The sequence below is a fragment of the Hypanus sabinus genome, chromosome 17 (assembly GCF_030144855.1).
Source record: "Hypanus sabinus isolate sHypSab1 chromosome 17, sHypSab1.hap1, whole genome shotgun sequence".
NCBI lineage: Eukaryota > Metazoa > Chordata > Chondrichthyes > Myliobatiformes > Dasyatidae > Hypanus > Hypanus sabinus.
Window position 1 is genome coordinate 41,895,356 of NC_082722.1, and position 17,116 is coordinate 41,912,471.

The 17,116-nt window shown below is 39.1% G+C and overlaps 1 protein-coding gene across 4 annotated transcripts in view; it reads right to left on the minus strand.

Annotated features, from left to right (window-relative positions):
• phkb (phosphorylase kinase, beta) overlaps positions 1-17,116 on the minus strand; it is a 291,164-nt gene that overhangs the window by 171,563 nt on the left and 102,485 nt on the right. For all 4 annotated transcript variants that reach the window (XM_059992920.1, XM_059992921.1, XM_059992919.1 and 1 more), the window contains 2 exons: positions 14,090-14,147; positions 7,806-7,883 (listed from right to left, as the gene is read on the minus strand). In XM_059992920.1, coding sequence (XP_059848903.1) covers positions 7,806-7,883; positions 14,090-14,147 — 136 coding nt within the window. The remainder of the gene's footprint in view (positions 1-7,805; positions 7,884-14,089; positions 14,148-17,116) is intronic.

Below are 17,116 nucleotides of genomic sequence, written 5' to 3' on the forward strand. Positions count from 1 at the left end.
TTCTACACACCCTAATTTCTTGTGCATTTAACCTCTCTTTGAAAAGTTATATACCTAAATTGAGTGTTTAGTTCACGACAATGTCATTATGTACCTTACTATGTGATGGCTACGATTCTTAAAACAATTATTTTTTGTGTTATTAATCTATTTTGTTGCTTTGCACAGATATACTGCCTTTAGATTTAATTGAATTCTATTTTTCCTGGAATTTCACTTTGAAGCTCACTAGCCTGTAACCATGGCTCTGTAATCAAATTTATATTAATGCATTCATTTTTTCTGCAAATGCTTTGTATATTCACACACAACAACTTGAAGTTTAATGCTTTCTGCTTTTTCCTAATGCCATATTAGTTACTGATAAACTGTCACTTGTTGAACTTCTCTGCTTATTTTTATTACCCCAAACCTTACTCTGTTGTAAGCTTTTAACATTTCTCTTACTTATTTTAAATTTATTCTTTCTTGATTCATATCCTCAAATAATTCTCATTATTTCAAAGCCCTGTATAATACTCTAGGTACTCAATTTACAAGGACCCTGATTCAAACCCATCTGAAAAGAACAGCACAAGTTGATGCAAGTACCCTATGAATCAAAACTCTCCTATCCACATCATTCTGAGCTAGGTATTCAATTTTATAAAAGTTCTTTCCCGTTGAATATCCAAGTTCAAAGTAAATTCATTACCACCATATACATTCCTGAGATTAATTTTCTTGCGGGCATTCAGAGTAAATAGAAGAACCATAATAGAATCAATGAAAGACCGCACCCAACTGTATGGACAAGCAACCAATGTGCAAACGACAACAAATTGTGCAAATACAAAAAAAATTAACAATGATAATTAAATTAGCAAAAAATACCCAGAACATGAGATGAAGTGAGCGATAGATTGTTGGAACAATTTCAGTTATAGGGTCAGTGAAGTTATCCACTCTGATTCAAGAGGGATGATAATTGCTCCTGAACCTGGTGGTGTGGGTCCTGAGGTTCCTGTAGCTCCTTCCTGATGGCAGCAGTGGGAAGGGAGCTTGACCTACAAGGTGAGGTTCTTGATGATTGGTGCTACTTTCCTGAGACAGTACTCCATGTAGATGTGCTCAGTGATGGGGAGGGCTGTATACTCTACTTTCTGTAGGTTTTTCCGTACAAGGGTATTGGTGTTTACATACCAGGCCGTGAAGCAGCTAGTGAGCATAGTCCCCACTGCATATCTATAGAAGTTGCGTAATTAGGCTAGGATTAAAAATGGGGATTGCTGTGCTGTAACTCAATAAATAAATAAACTCGTTGACCCTCTCCACCTCTGATCCCCCGATGAGGACTGGCTCATGGGCCTCTGATTTCTTCCTCCTGAAGTCAATAATCAACTCCTTGGTCTTCCTGACATTGAGTGAAATGTTGTGGCACCACTTAACCAGATTTTTAACCTCCCTCCTATATGCTGATTCATCACCATCTTTGATTCAGCCAACGACTGTGGTTTCATCAGCAAACTTACAAATGGTATTGGAGCTATGGTTAGCCTCACAGTCATAAGTATAAAAAGAGTAGAACAGGAGGCTGAGCCACAGCCTTGTGGTGCATCTGTGCTGATAGTGATTGTGGCGATGCCATTGCCAATCCATACTGACTGGGTCCTGCAAGTGTGGAAATACATAGAAGAGTATAGCATAGTACAAGCCCTCCAATCCATGATATTGTGCTGAACTTTTAATCTATTCTGAGATCGATCTAAACCTTTCCTCGCACATACCTCTCCATTTTCCTTTCATCCATATATCCAAGAGTCTTCTCAGTGTCTCTAATGTATCTGGCTCTAGCACTACCCCCAGCAGTGCATTTTATATTCTTAAAACTCTCTATATAAAAAATCTACCTCAACATCCCCTCTACTTTCCTCCAATATGCCTTAAAGTACATCTATTCATATTAGTCATTGCCACCCTGGCTGTTCCCTCCATCTATGTCTCTTATTACCTATCAAGATCTATCAAATCACCTCTCATTCTCCTTCATTCCAATGGAAAAAGCTCTAGTTCGCTTAATTTTTCTTTATAAGTCACGCTCTTTCATCCAGAAAATGTGATAAAATCTCTTCTGCACCCTTTCTAATGCTTCCACATCCTTCCAATAATGAGGCAACCCGCACTGAACACAATAGGTCAAGTGTGGTTGAACCAGTTATTTTTTTATTTAGAGCTGCAACATTACCTTGTGACTCTTGAGTTCAATCTCCTAACTAAAGAAGGCTAGCATACCACACATCTTCTTAACCAACCTTTCAACATGCACAGCAACTTTTTGTGATGTCTGGATCTGATCTAAGCCATCCCCGACCCTGGTATCTGGGAGTCTCTTTCACAGCCACATAATCTCTGTTCCCCTAACTTTTGAATTACTTGTCAACACTATTTACTCTTCTCCCCATTTCCCTTCTGAGCCACGGAGCCAGACTCAGTACCAGATGCTGAACTTTTCCCCAGTAGGTTGCCCCCCCCCCCCCAAAAGTATCCAAAGGAGTATATTTCTTATTGAGGGGATTGGCCACAGACTCTACCCTGTCTCCCTGTCTGCTTACTTCCATTCCTTTCCCTGTCCTGATAGTCACCCAGCTACCTGCCTCCTGCAGCTTAGGTGTGACTGCCTCCCTGTTGCTCCTATCGACTCCTCATTCTCCTGAATGATCTGTAGCTTATTTAGATCCATTCCCTAACATGGTCCATAAGGAGCTGCAGCCAGATGCTCTTCTCGCTGATGTAGTCATCAGGGAATCTGGGAGTCTGCAAGAGGACAAGACAACCCATGGTGAATAGTATGCTCTCACTTCTCTATTGTAGGGAACTGGGAAAAGGATTGATGGCTGTGTGGATAAGGGAGAAGTAGCCAGGTGATTTCAAATAAATATTTTAATTGAAATATATTTCAAGCATCATACAAGAAAACAATTTATATGCATTTTCCACTTCCAAAAAGTGGTATTATTTACCAGTCAATCGCATACAATGAATGAGTTATTTTCTGGAATATAAGCCACTATTGCCATCTTGTTCATTTGACAGTGAGACAGGAAGCTCTCTCCTCATCATGTCTCAAATTAGGCATTTTAATTGACATTACCAAATAACATTCTTCCCTTTGCTTAGCTGTAGCAGTAAAATTCAACAGATCGTACACTACCCCAAATATAACGGTTTATAAGGGCAAAACCTGGTAGCAACAGTTACCTGAGTAAACAACATGGAATGACAGGGTAAAAGTTCAGAATGTGATACAGTAGTTTACCAGATTATCAGGGGCAAGATAGATCTAACAGCAAGAAACTGGATCCCTATAAACAGATAGACAGATTAAATAAATCAATATCACTTTCCATCAAGATTACAAAAAGTAGTGGATACAGCCCAGTCCATCACAGGTAAAGCTCTCAACACCACTGAACGCATATACAAACAGCGCTGTCACAGGAAAGTAGCATTCATCATTAAAGACCCCCACCATCTAAGCCATGCTCTCTTCTTGCTGTTCCCATCAGGAAGGAGCTACAGAAGTATTAGGACTCACGCTACTAGGCTCCTAAACCAAAATGGATAACTTCACTCAACCCAACCCTGAACTGATTCCACAACCAATGGACTCACTTGCAAAGACACTACAACTCCTGTTCTCAATATTACGTATTATTATTATTATTTTGTTTTTTTCTTTTTTTTATACTTACACAATTTGTTGTTGTTTGCAATTTAGTTGTCCGTCTTTGCGTACAACCTGTTATTGATTCTTTTCTGTTTCTTCGTACTTACTGTAAATACTCTCAGGGTAGTACATGGTGACGTATATGTACATTGATAATAAATTTATCTTTGACTTAAATTTACTTTGAACATTGCTTTCTCAATAAATTAAGTTCTAGGAATCAAAGTCAACTTATATTACTGTACTCCTTGGGACAAAAGATTTAGACAAATAATGCATTATTAGCTTGATTAAGAAATAATATATTTGTCCTACAAAAATCTGTACAGCTTTTGCCAAAATGAAAACAAACCTTCAAGATAAATGTGATCTTCACATTAAAAATGTAGCATTTTTAAGACGTCAAATTATATATGTGTCACTTTTAGCCATGTCGTCCTTTGAGATTATCCAACACACACAACAGTTCCAGAGAAATACCCTCAATACTGCACTGGCATATGGTCAAAAATTAATGTGTGAAATTTTATCATAGCTTTAAGCCAGTTTACTACTAAATAATGCATCTGCCAAGTCTGTACACGGGAGAATTAAAACATGCTGTATTAATTGCTTCATATTAGTCAGTGGCTGGTTTCTTTTCATCCACTGTGAAAGAGTTGTACAGAATAACCCTGCTGGGTACTCTGTGAGAAACATGATACATGAATGCCCTAGCAGAAATGAGCTGGAACACAGAACTGTCAGATCAACTTCTTATATGTCATAATTCTCCCAGCAAGCAAAATTTAAGCGTGACTGGGGTTCTGATAAATACAGTAGAGGAACGGTTGTTCAGCCTCTTCCCCTGGTGAGATGGAGTGCTTCACTGACAGTACAATCACTGGCAGAAAGTTTGGGTTTTTGGAATGGTAATTTAGCAAATCAAAAGCTGCACAAAAAGAGCTGAACTACGCAGTGGTGGTCTTACTCCATTTGCTTCTTCGGAACTCTCTTTAACCAAGTTCTGCTAATAAATGGAACCTAAACATTTGCCTACATTTTTTCTTTGACATGTTCCCTCCAATAGAACAGCTTAGTCATGCAAGTAAATTGCTACAAAAAGATAAATCTTTGAAAGAACATTATGGTAACACTAAATCCATCTTGCTTTCTTCTATTTATTCACAGGATGAGGGCATTACCGGGAAGGTCAGTACTTAATGTAAGTTCTTAATTTCCCAGCAAAAGGTGACTCTGAAACATCCTTCTGCAATCTCATGAAGGAGCTCAATGGTAAGGACTTTCAGGACTCATACACAGTGACAATTATGGATTAGTGATATACTTCCTGATCAGAATGGTGTGTGTGAGCTTGCTGGGGAACCAGCAAGTAATAGTGTTCATGGTCAAATTCTTTGATTTGGCAGCTGCTTTCAAAGTAGTCTAAGTGAGCTCTTGTAGTGTGGTTTGCAGATGATGCACACTCCTGTCATGATGCATAAATTGCAGAGATGATGAATATTGAGCGTGTTCAACTGTATGCCACTCCAGTGGCTGCTTAGTCCTAAAATCTGTCACATTGCACTTTACAGATGATGAATAGGCTTTGGTGGGAGAGGGGGGTGGGGTACTGTTATCAGGAGTGTAATTATTATAATGTGTATTTGACCTGGTCTTATAGCCAGTTTATATGTCTGACCAAATGGTTCAAATGGTTCCATTTATTATCAGAGAATGTATACAGTACCGTAGATTCCGGACTACAGAGCGCACCTGATTAAAAGCTGCACACTCTAATTTTAGAAAGAAAATCAATTTTGTACTTGTACAGGCCGCACCGGATTTTAAGCCGCAGGTGTCCCACGTTGTAATATGAGATATTTACACAGAAAGATATTACACGTGAGGATTTTTTAAACTTTTAATTAAATCCGTATGGTAACATAAACAAATACATATTGCAAATGCTTTTTTTCGAACAGTGCCTGTAACACAGCTACTTTTAAATATACATACGTATCGGTAACACACAAATTACGTTGCATATACTTTTTTACTGAACAGTGCACGAACAACATTCCAATATCTCCTAACGACTGGTAAAAAAAAATATATATACTGCAGCCTACCAGGAAAAGTTATTGATCGCCTTCTTCATCTTCCTCCTGCGCACTAAAACCATCAAAGTCCTTCAGTGTCCGAATTGAACAACCTCAGGATCTCGTCACTCACTTCAGTCTCTTCGTTGTCGCTCTCACTTGAGCGCACGTGGTCCTCTTCATCACGCAGCAGTCCAGCCTTTCGAAACCCGTTGGTGATGGTGGATGTTGTGACATGGCTCCACGCATTTAGGATCCACTGGCAGACTTGAGATAAAGGTGCTCTTCGCATGCATCCTGTTTTGGTAAAGGATTTCTCGCCGCTCGTCATCCAAGCCTCCCACTCAACGCGCAGCGCCACTTTAAATGCCCGGTTCACGCTGATGTCCAGTGGCTGCAAATACTTCGTGGTGCCCCCAGGAATCACAGCTGGAATTGAGTTTGTACTCTTGATGGCAGCTTTCACTGAACTTTCATTATCAGCCGCTTAAAAATCACCATCGGTGGAAGCTTTAGTCCGGATGCTGTGCAGCTCAGAACACAAGTAAAATGCGTTCTCTCATGGCCACTTGTTTTCAGTGTGATGGACGAGTCACCTTTTTTATTAACAGTCCGAGTGAGAGGCAGGTCAAACGTCAAAGGTACATCATCCATATTTATGATATCATCTGGCCCGATGGAATTCTCCGCTATCTTTGTTTGATTGAATGTGCAGAAGTTAGCAAGTTTTTCCTCATGGTCGGGAGGGAGCTGCTGACAGAGTTGTGTGTACCCTGACGGACAGGCCGTTTCGTCTCATAAATCTAAAACACCACGATGGCCCACCTCCAAAATCTTCGATTTTCATTTTGGTGGTGATTGCTTTAGCCTTCAGTCTGACCTGCACGGTGGAAACACCGCGGCCGCCTGCTCTCTGTGTGTTAACCCAGTCTTCAAGCAAGTTCGGGCCATCTGCTATGATTACCTCTGAAAGCTTTTGTCGTCTTTTTGCATTGACTCAGTTCTTCACGCTGGCGTCTCCACCGTCTCACCATCGATTCATTTATGCCAAGATTATGTGCAGCAGCGCGATTTCCTTCTTCAACCGCCAGATTGATCGCCTTTAACTTAAAAGCTGCATCATATGCTTTTCTTCGAGTGTTTTCCATGTTGATGAGGGTGAGTACAAATGACTGATTTACAATAATTTAATTGTGAAAGTGCGCTTGATTTATCGTACAATTTCATTGGACCTCTGTGAACTACTCATCAATTTTATTGGTCTACTGTTACGAGGCAAAATGTTTTTGGCGGCATAAACATGCATTAGCCGCACCGTAGTATAGACTGCAGTGTTCAAAGCGTGGGAAAAAAGTAGCGGCTTGTAGTCCGGAATTTACAGTATATAACCTGAAATACTGGTTACCAGTTACATTTCTAGTCAATGTTATGAATAGGCCATCAAAACTACAGAAATTATGTCCAAACACATGTTGTATACCACTGCAGAAGCTAAGGGATATTTATGTGCTGGTGGGTTAGATATATAGAAGACCCGAAAAGGAAAGTGTGGACTTTGCCAACCCCATTTGGCTTTGCAGGCCCTACTGAACAAAATCAGACTGCTGTTATTAGGTGATCACATTTCTACTGAACTCCAAATTGCGCTGATTGGTTTTAGGCTCATATTTTTAATATAAGCTCCCCACTCCATCACACAATGTTCATATTCCATATATAAATCAGTTGCCCAACTTGTTGAAGCTGAAGCTGCAAGGATGAAAGCTCAGCTTCAGGTTGGACTTGTAAATGAGCTGTTTTTGCATTGTAACGAGATCCTGCAGTACACAAAATGACATTTTGAATGAACTCTCAAATTATGGATTATAAATATAACCAATGACCTACTTATAAAGTAATGCAACAAATATATTGGCTCAAAATTTTGCAAAATTGCCACAACAAGTATGTCTGAAAATTACAGGTCTAAAACAAAGATCTGTATCTTGCTTCAGTATAATCTTGAGAATTTCCCTTACCTTCATATGATTGATGCAGCAATGGCTCAAGGAGTTTCATGTATTTTTTCACTTCATCAGGTTTTCCTCTAAATACACCTAAAAAAGCCCCAAGCCATTATTACATTTTTAAAAATATTTTTCAAAAATCTCCTACTTGCCTCAAAGTTGAATTTACCCATAAATTTTAGTGGACTAAAATTTTAAGAAATCATTAATGTGGTGAGTGCATCAGTTAAACACTGAATTCAAACATTAGAAGGGAGGGAGAGTGGGACATGAAGGCGGGTAATGGGACAAGATCCACCTAAGCACTGAGCGTGCTGAAAGTGCCTCAGAGAAACAGGTCCCTGCAAACAGTTGCACCATTGTCTTCATATGTCAAGTAATAAATGAACTGCACTATCAGCTTACATTATTCTGTACCAAGACCTGCCAGCATTAGGTATTATAATAATAAATATTATAATAATCTTCCACATGCACAAATGGAATCACAAGGAATATATTTTAAATCATGCTTTTTTGCTCCTTGTTGAAATATGAAATAATAACAAGGATCATTAGTAGCAGTAATTTGATCTAATTTATACTGGCAATGTATTGATGACTGGAAATAACATTGCCATTAAGTGAATACAGCAGAAACTGCTTGGTCCAATTTCTAAGCCATTTTCAATTTATAATTTATAATATTACAATATATTGCAGACTGCATTATTTATAGAAATTTTAAACGTTCATAAATATAAACATTAGTTGTGGCAACTACATCTGTTAAATATAGTTCACCATAGTACAAATAATGTGGAAAGATACCAAGTCCCCTATTACTTACCAAGAAGCACAGTGAGATTACTCAAATTTTAGTAATTTTATGATAGATTAAAATTTCATCATTGTGCCAGAGAAAACTCATAGAAATGTCACACAGAGCAATAAAGACTCAATGAGTATAGAAATTGTATTGCATGATGCCAGGGTTTTACATGTGGTAACTTTTAGGGAAGAAAACCATTAAATATTAAATGTTTCTCTCTTCACAGGTGCATCGAGAACTGCTAAAGGGTTTATACCATATTCTATTTTTTATAATTACCCCTTTAAACAGTTTTAGGTGGTCGAGTGTGCTTTTTGCAATGTTTAACCATGCAAAATTAATAGAGAGAATTAGCTGAGTTCCAAAATGACAAGATTTTTTTCATTTATATTTATCATTATTATTGTTATGAGCAGAGAGACAACATCTGCCGGAAGTAAATTCCTTGTATGTGTACAGGTACTTGGCAATTAAAGTCTGATTCTGATTCTGATTGGTGTCAAATCGGTGTTCAATAATAATTAATGTCATAGCTTGCCTGTTCTGCAGGTTTTGGGCAAAACACTGTAAAAATGTTGAGTACCCCTTATCCAAAATGCCTGGGGCTGGAAGTGTTTCAGATTTTGGAATACATAATGAGATAGCTTGGGATCGCCATAATTTCCTACTGAATTTATGTGCTACCAGTAAGCGGTCTTTGTCTTACAATAGCTCATCACACAGAAGTACTGATGCAGCCATTGAGCGTGTTCGATTTTCATCAGCGCCGATCTTGGCAAACACATCAATGAATTCCTCTGCTGCTTCGTAATCAGCAGATGCTTTAACACCACAAATCTTTAAAAATTTAATGCTGTGCCTTTATTTAAATACCTGTCACTAGCCTAATGAATATGCAATTACCTTCAATTGTCAGTTTGTCATGATGGATATTTGCTTGTTTTATGATCAACACACCAGTAAGCGGCATATGTTCCCTCTGATGCTGACGAATCCGCTCTCTGAACAGACGGTCGAGATTTTTATTTCTTCCTTTGTGCAATGTTTTTCTATTTTTCATTAACTTATGTTCATTACATATGTGAGATCACTTCTCAGAATTGTCTATGATGTGCAGAGATCTGCACATCACCTGGGAACCTTCCCAGTGCTTTGTGAAATTTTCCATTGTGACATCAAGTAAGTACTCAAAATAAATTTCAGGTTTCGGAAGTTTTTGGATTTTTAAATTTCGGATAAGGGGTACTTAACTGTAAAATGGTTAACATCTCTAACATGGTCTATATAGACAAAATTTAAAATTCCTAAGGATACTTGCCAACTCTGTTTCTTGTGTAGAACAAGTTCATTTCCACCATCTTATCATTTCAATGAAACTTTCATATCCAAAATGCCCAGGTATGTGGGAAATCAGAGTACTCAGCTATGAAAATTTAGCCTGCTAGCTCAAAACAGCACCTTGTTCATTTCTGAGTCGGAAAGCTACAAAAGAAGTGCAGGTAACAAGTGGTGATGAGAGAAACTGTAGTATCCTGGCAGGCTGTTAACATACGGAACAGATGCCACCAGTCCCCAGTAATGACTCTGGATCACTGCACTGACGGTACTGCAGCCCTGGGTATCATGTCAGAGCCCATCAAACAGCAGCCCTCAGGCAGTCTTGCCACACAGAGCTGCGGGGCAATTTGTTGTTGGCTTTGTACCAGGTTCTTGTCCGAGTAACAGGCGGCAATAAAAAGGAATGGCATTAGTACCAAGATGTTGACATGGCAACCAGCAGACAGAGTACAAGATTACATACCTATGAATGCTTAGACTGGAGGATTAATGGAGCATCATTCTGTGGGAAAGGACTAAGTGGGGTCCAAGTGCAACCTTCCATTATAACCTAGGTGGCATCATCTTCCTGATATATATTAGTTGCCACAAACTAATGATTACCATAGTTTGTTTTTTTTCCCAGTTGCAGCCCAGGCATTTCTCTATGTTAACAGACTCAACAGGACAGGGAGAGATGTGTATCCAAAGAAAAGGTAGGGAATGAGGTGCTGAGGGATGCAGGTAGAACAGTAGGTGATGAAAGAGACTAAAGGATCATGCAGTCAGTCAGCTCATGGAGCAGCCACCCCCAGTCTCCAGCAGTGATCCACACTTGCTGTGCTGGCCAAGACGCAGCTCCAAGCCCCACATCTTTGGTGCTAAAGTGGCTAGCGCAACGCTATTAAAGCTCGGAGTGGAGTTTCAAATTCAATTCTGACACAAACTGTAAGGAGTTTTTATGTCCCTCCTGTGACTGTGTGGGTTTCCTCTGGGTGCTCGGGTTTCCTCCCAGAGCCCAAAGATGTACCAACTAGTAGGCTAATTGGTCGCTGTAAATTGTACTATGGTTAGGCTAAGGTTAAGTAGATAGGTTGCTGAGCAGTGCGGCTCATTGGGCCTATAGGACCTGTTCCATGCTGCATCCCTAAATAAGTAAATCTTGGTGCTAAGTAGCAGCACCATTTGCCACAGCCTGACCCACACCTACTCCACACTAATCCAGTGCTGATTCCATGCTGCAATTGAACCAGGAAGTGTACATTCTTACATCAGGTTTCTATCATAGCAGAACCGTCAGTAAAACATCTCTCTCTCTCTCTCTCTCTCTATAATATTTACAAATCACCTCTCTTCAGATTGACTCCATTGCTTGTTCCTGCGAAAGTGCTTTGAGCAATACACCAATGAACTGTTACACTTTATTTTAAACTGTTAATGTTTTACCTTGTTCTACCTCAATGCACTGTGTAATAATTTGATCTGCATGAACAGTAGGCAAGGGAAGCTTTTCACTGCTTTCAAAGTTTTCCACTCTATTTCACTAACTAATTTTTGGATCATTAAGGATAAAGAATCAACATCAGGTAATGGGGTTGGACTTAATTTTGTCTAAACCAGATGAGTTGCAGATATCAATAAATCAGGGGGGTGTTTTCGTTATTTAATTGTTGTGAGTCTATAAACTTTCAAGATTAAATCTGAATTCACAATCAGTCCAAAGTTATGCCACTGATTTACTAACACCACAAACTGCAATAGCTTAAATACCTTAATAACCAAAAACCTACAGTGGCATGCAAAAGTTTGGGCACCCTGGTCAAAATTTCTGTTACTCTGAATGGCTAAGCGAGTAAAAGATGACCTGATTTCCAAAAGGCATAAAGTTAAAGATGACACATTTCCTTAATATTTTAAGCAAGATTACTTTTTTTTATTTCCATTTTTCACAGTTTCAAAATAACAATAAGGGAAAAGGGCCCAAAGCAAAAGTTTGGGCACCCGACATGGTCAATACTTACTAACACCCCATTTGGCAAGTATCACAGCTTGTAAACACTTTCTGTAGCCAGATAAGAGTGTTTCAATTCTTCTTCGGGGGATTTTCACCCATTCTTCCTTGCAAAAGGCTTCTAGTTCTGTGAGATTCTTGGGCTGTCTTGCATGCACTGCTGTTTTGAGGTCTATCCACAGATTTTCGATGATGTTTAAGTCAGGGGACTGTGAGGGCCATGGCAAAACCTTCAGCTTGCGCCTCTTGAGGTAGCCCATTGTGGATTTTGAGGTGTGTTTAGGATCATTATCCTGTTGTAGAAGCCATCCTGTTTTCATCTTCAGCTTTTTTTACAGACGGCGTGATGTTTGCTTCTAGAATTTGCTGGTATTTAATTGAATTCATTCTTCTCTTTACCAGTGAAATGTTCCCCGTGCAACTGGCTACAACACAAGCCCAAAGCATGATTGATCTACCCCCGTGCTTAACAGTTGAAGAGGTGTTCTTTTCATGAAATTCTGCACCCTTTTTTCTCCAAACATACCTTTGCTCATTGCGGCCAAGAAGATCTACTTTAATTTTATCAGTCCACAGGACTTATTTCCAAAATACACCTGGCTTGCTTAGATGTTCCTTTGCAAACTTCTGACTCTGAATTTTGTAGTGAGGACGCGGGAAGGTTTTCTTCTGATGACTCTTCCATGAAGGCCATATTTGTGCAGGTGTCGCTGCACAGTAGAACAGTGCACCACCACTCCAGAGCCTGCTAAATCTTCCTGAAGGTCTTTTGCAGTCAAACAGGGGTTTTGATTTGCCTTTCTAGCAATCCTACGAGCACTTCTCTCAGAAAGTTTTCTTGGTCTTCCAGACCTCAAATTGACCTCCAACATTCCTGTTAACTGCCATTACTTAATTACATTACGAACTGAGGGAACAGCTATCTGAAAATGCTTTGCTATCTTCTTATAGCCTTCTCCTGCTTTCTGGGCACCATTTATTTTAATTTTCAGTGCTAGGCAGCTGCTTAGAGGAGCCCATGGCTGCTGATTGTTGGGACAAGGTTTGAGGAGTCAGGGTATTTATAAAGCTTTGAAATTTGCATCAGCTTGCTTTTCCTAATGATGACTGTGAACAAGCCATAGCCCTAACAAGCTTATTAAGGTCTGAGACCTTGGTAAAAGTTATCTGAGAGCTCAAATCTCTTGGGGTGCACAAACTTTTGCATGGTGCTCCTTTCCTTTTTTTCATTCTAAAATTGTACAAAACAAAAATAATAAACTGATCTTGCTTGGAATGTTGAAAAGAATGTTTCATCTTTAACTTTATGACCTTTGGAGATCAATTCATCTTCTACTCACTTAACTATTCACAGTAACAGAAATTTTGACTAGGGGTGCCCAAACTTTTGCATACTACTGTATATTGTAATGCATAATGGAAGGTATGTATAAGATTTTTTTATAAAGAGAAATTTTAAGGAATTCTTCTTTTCCCACAAAAATATGAGGTGCATGATGTTTCATTAGCAGTAAGCTAAGAAGTGAGGTGCCCTTCCAGCACAGAGAAGAAAGTAAACGCCATCTTGATGTAATGGAACCTGTCAGGTAATTTAATAACAGAAATTCACTCTCCTTTCAAGGTGATTGCAGTGCAACCAATTAAATTCAGTGAACCTGAGGATAATAGAATATTACACTTCAGAATGATACCCCAGTAGTTAATGTGCTAATTTTTTTTTTTGAAGAGTGATTCCGTTAATCTTACTTTTCAAAGTTAATATTAAATACTTACCTACTATCATATGAGGTGATGTATTCTATATGCTCACCTGGTACAGCGTAGTAACGCTCTTTTTCAATTTAATTGGGTTTCTTTTTGGTTAATCGTGGTATATCTGTGCCTTCCAGTTATCAGCACTTTCTCTTTATTAACTGTATTCTCATTCTGCCTTTCAGTCCACTTTGAATAAATTGATTTCTGAGAGGATAAATGTCACGCACCATGAGAATAATTCTATCACTGAGTAATAAACTAAACTCAGTGACTTTGAAGACTAGCCAGGTAATCTGATGTAAATATTTGCCTCCAATTCAAAATGAACTCAGAAGTAATGCTAATCAATATATCTAAAATAGAATTACTTTTCAAATCAAGCAATTTGTATATTTTACTTACCATCAATTGCCAAATAAATGTAAAACAGAGGAAATTCACATTCAATGCCATCAAACAGCTGGAAAATAAACATTTAATAAAATTACTTATAATAGTTAATTAAGCAAATAAGAATTATAGAAAATACAACAGCAAGTTGAGCAAAAGAGATTCTATTCTTAAAGAAGCAATTAGAATTTGCAATTCAAATTTGACATAATTTTGAGCAATAAAGATTTATGAAGTTTTTAATAAAAAAACATGGAGAGTTCAATAAAAGCTTTTTCAATGTAACAACATCCAAACCTTTTCCAGCAATAGGAAACACCAGTATAAGTAACAACTGTATGACGACTCTGTTTACTAAAGACATGAGTAACATGAAAAGGAGGGAGCCAATGGTCTGCTCTATTATTCACTAAGAACTTGGTACTTGAAGTCTTTGTTCCAAACCTGCTTTTTATATTGCTTTCCTGCACTCACCTCTGACCCATTCATTCTCTTATAGATTAAATATCTCTCAATTTCCAACTTGACTAAATTTTCAATTACTCCATATCTACAGCTTGCTGGAAAACAGATTTCTAAACAGTCATGAACCACCGAGTGAAGAATTTCTTTTCAAATCTCCATCTGAATTATGTTTCCTTATGTTGAAACCAAGACCTGTATTTTTGAATACCACCATTAGGAAGAACATCTCAACCTTCACATATCAGAGGCACTTAAGAGCTCTAATATTGTCTTGGCGACTTGGACAACAGTCAAGGTTTTGGCTTCCATTACGAATCATCAGGAGAACCCAAGGATGAAGGGGTGAATGATTTGCCCAATGAGGTCAGAGTGTGGGATTGGAAAAGGGAAACCACTGGACATACTATATGCATTCATGAGAAATTATTGAAGGCTAGGGAAAACATGGGGTAGTGACCATGGACAGCTGGGCTAATTGAGCATCAGGTGGTCACTCACACAATACACTAGGCAGCTCAGGACAGTGGGATGTTGTACATGCAGTTAAGTGAACAACTATTTAGTGGGTGGGAAAGAGATCTAGACACCACTGACAAGTAAACATATATTGTCCAGCTCTAATCCAACTTTAATTTCCCTTGTGCAAATTGTGATTGGCCATATTTTAAACAGAGTTCTTCCACAGGATGTATTCCACAATGCTGTAAGGCAAGCGTTCTGGGACTTAAATCAGTGACAATGAAGGAACTGCAATATATTTCCAAGTCAGGATGGTAATCACTTTGGGGTGAAGATGCAGTGGGTGACGTGTCCTTATGTTTATTGCTTATCTCATTCCTGTTGGCAATAGTCTACGGTACGTATGGCTGTTGCTGTTAAAACAAAGTGAAAGTTATTATCAGAGTACATCTATGCCACCACACACAACCCTGAGATTCTTTTACCTGCAGGCATTCTTAGCTAATCTACAGAACAGTAAATGTAAACAGGATCAATGAACAACAAACTGTGCAAATGCAAATATAAATAGTAATAAATAACGAGTATGAAATAACAATATAAAGAGTTCTTAAAATAAGACCATCGGTTGTGCGAACACTAGAAAAAGAATGAACAAGAGAAACTTTTTGTTTACATAATGCATTTTCTCTCCAATCTTGCCGAAAGGTTTAATGGGTTTTCAAGGCAGCAACCATCATTCCAGCGCCAAAGGAGGCAACAGTAACCTGCCTAAATGACTTTCTTCTGGTGGCATTAACGTCAACCATTATGAAATGCTTTGAGCTGTTGGTCATGGAGAACATTAAAGCCTTTCTCCTGGCTATATTGGACCCTTTCCAGTTCACTTATCACTCAAATCGATTCCATGACGATGCAATAGCCTCTGCCCTCCATTATGTCCTGTCCCAACTGGAAAATGGGGTCTCATATGCCAGGTTTATAGACTTCAGTTCGGCATTCAGCACCATCATTCCCCAGAAACTAGTGGGAAACTGTCCTTGCTGGGTCTCAACACCTTCCTCTGCAATTGAAACCTGGACTTCTTAACAGAAAGGCTAGCCAGTCCATGGGAAGTAGTGCCTCTTGTCCCATTATACCAAGCACTGGTGCTCCTCAAGGCGGTGTGCTCAGCTTACTGCTGACGCATGACCGTGTCACAGGATCCAGCTCAAGCTATGTCATCAAGTTTGTGGATGACACAACAGTGGTCATCAAGAACAATGACAAGATGGAGTGGAGAGAGGAAGTGGAGTGGCTGATGGGTTAGTGTGAGAAGAACAACCTAAGCCCGAACAAAGAGAAGACAAAAGAAATCATTGTGCCTTCAGGAAGATGCAGATGAACAAACCCCCTATGTGAATACATGGCTTCACCAGAGAGAGAGTTAAGTGCACCAGGTTCCTGAGAGTTCACATCACAGTTGACTTCACCTGGTCCCTTAATATCACCTCCCTGAACAAGAAGGCACAGCAGTGCCTCCACTTCCTAAGAAGATTGAGGCAAGCAAGGCTCCTCTCCCCACCATCTTAACTGCGTTTCACAAGAGCACCATTGAGAGCATCTGACAAGTTGCATCTCCATCTGGTATGGGAGCAGTCGAGCATTGGACCAGAAGTCCCTACAAACGATTGTGAGAACAGCTGAGAGGATCATAGGGGTTTCCCTACCATTCACTGGGGACAAATATCAGGAGCGCTGCATACGCAGGGCCCTGAGTATTATTAAATATCCTACCCATCCATCCAACAACCTCTTTGACTTTTTCTACCATCAGGCAGGAGACTCCGAAGCATTAAAACAAGAACAGTCTGGATGAGAAACAGTTTCTTCCCCCAGGCCATCAGGCTTCTGAATTCCTTGCCTCATTATATGCAATGTGTCACTGGTTAATCTGTTCCAGTACCATACTTCATGCTTATGCACTTTAGTTTGTTATTTATGTGTGATTCATCTGATCTGTAGATTTTATCCTTACCTTCATAAGTTAATGTGTGTTATGTGTACCACTGTGTTTTGGACCCTGGTTTGGAGAAATGTTGTCTTGTGTCTATATATATTACATACATGTATACA